The sequence below is a fragment of the Sphaeroforma arctica genome (assembly GCF_001186125.1).
Source record: "Sphaeroforma arctica JP610 unplaced genomic scaffold supercont1.7614, whole genome shotgun sequence".
NCBI lineage: Eukaryota > Ichthyosporea > Ichthyophonida > Sphaeroforma > Sphaeroforma arctica.
The window spans coordinates 1-1,390 of record NW_014032944.1 but is presented as its reverse complement, the minus strand read 5'-3'; the positions used below and the strand labels follow the sequence as shown (position 1 = coordinate 1,390).

The following is a 1,390-nucleotide window of genomic DNA, read 5'->3' as shown; positions in this document are numbered from 1 at the left end:
TATATATTATACATCATAATTAATTTTTTATACATATATATTAATATATATACATATATATATACGTATATATATATATATATATATATATATATATATATATATATATATATACATATATATATATATATATATACATATATATATATATATATATATATATATATATACATTCATATATACATACACATATGACATATATATATATATATATATATATACGTATTCATCTTACCGATACTGCGTCGAAAGGCCTGGACCAGACTCTCAGTGCGACTGAGCTCCAAGGAGAACACTTCACTCGCAGAAAGCATAGTGAAGGGTGTGTCTTTGCCCAGCCCCTGAGCCATAGCCATGGCCAGCGCAGTCTGTGTGAGCAGCGAGTGGGTATGCGATTATAATATAGTAAGCCATTATAGATGATATAGACATAGTAGGTATGAAACTATAAACGATATATATATATAAAAGTCAATATAGGTATATGAAAGTCGCTATAGATATGTAGACGAGCCGATATAGATATGACGTATTCAGAATAAAATCGTAACTTCAATGTTTGTCAGAGTATATATAACTATATATATCTATAAAAATATATTTATATGTGTATTATGTATATTATATAAATATACATATATATATATATACATACACTTGAACAATCATTGATGTCCATTGCTATCTAAAGAAAGTTATGAACCCGATGTATCTTGTGTCCTGATCCATTTCAAATGTACTTTACTCTGATTGCACATCAGGGGTGCGCTATTGATGGAATACAAACCTCACGTGTGCTATGCATAGCACAAATACCTTGTCTGTTCTATTTATGGAATACACAATTAGTACCCGCTATTTATAGAATACATACCTCGTATATAATATTTATAGAATACACACCTCGTATATGTTATTTATAGGATACACTTAATTTCTGCGCTATTTATAGAATATATCCTTCGTATGCGCTATCCATAGAAAACACATCTCGTATACGCTATTCATATATTGTTTTATTTATAGAACACACACGTTGTATATACTATTTATAGAATCCATACCTTGCCTGTACCTGGTGGCCCCGCAATTAGCACTGCCCGTCCCGCAGTCGCGCCCTCGCGAGCCATAGCGCAGATTACTCCCGCGGCTTTGCGCGCGGCTGCTTGGCCCACCTGTGGTGTAATAAACAACATACTTGAGAATGCTGATAGTCTTGAGAAGAACATGCATGATATGGCATTTCATAGGGACACTAAACAACATGCTAGAGAACCCTTATACTATATATATATACTATATGTAATTTATTATATACAAATTTAAATATATATAAATATATATAAATATATATATTTACATATACATATTTACATATATATATATATAT

General features: G+C 30.6%; 1 protein-coding gene across 1 annotated transcript; it reads right to left on the bottom strand.

Moving 5' to 3' along the window:
- Nucleotides 1-235: 235 nt before the first annotated feature.
- SARC_16226 (hypothetical protein) lies at nucleotides 236-1,175 on the bottom strand (the record flags this gene model as incomplete). Its single annotated transcript, XM_014289664.1, has 2 exons — nucleotides 236-368; nucleotides 1,065-1,175. Coding segments are annotated over 2 exons (244 nt in total), but the record flags the coding sequence as incomplete, so codon positions are not given.
- Between the last annotated feature and the right edge of the window lie 215 nt (nucleotides 1,176-1,390).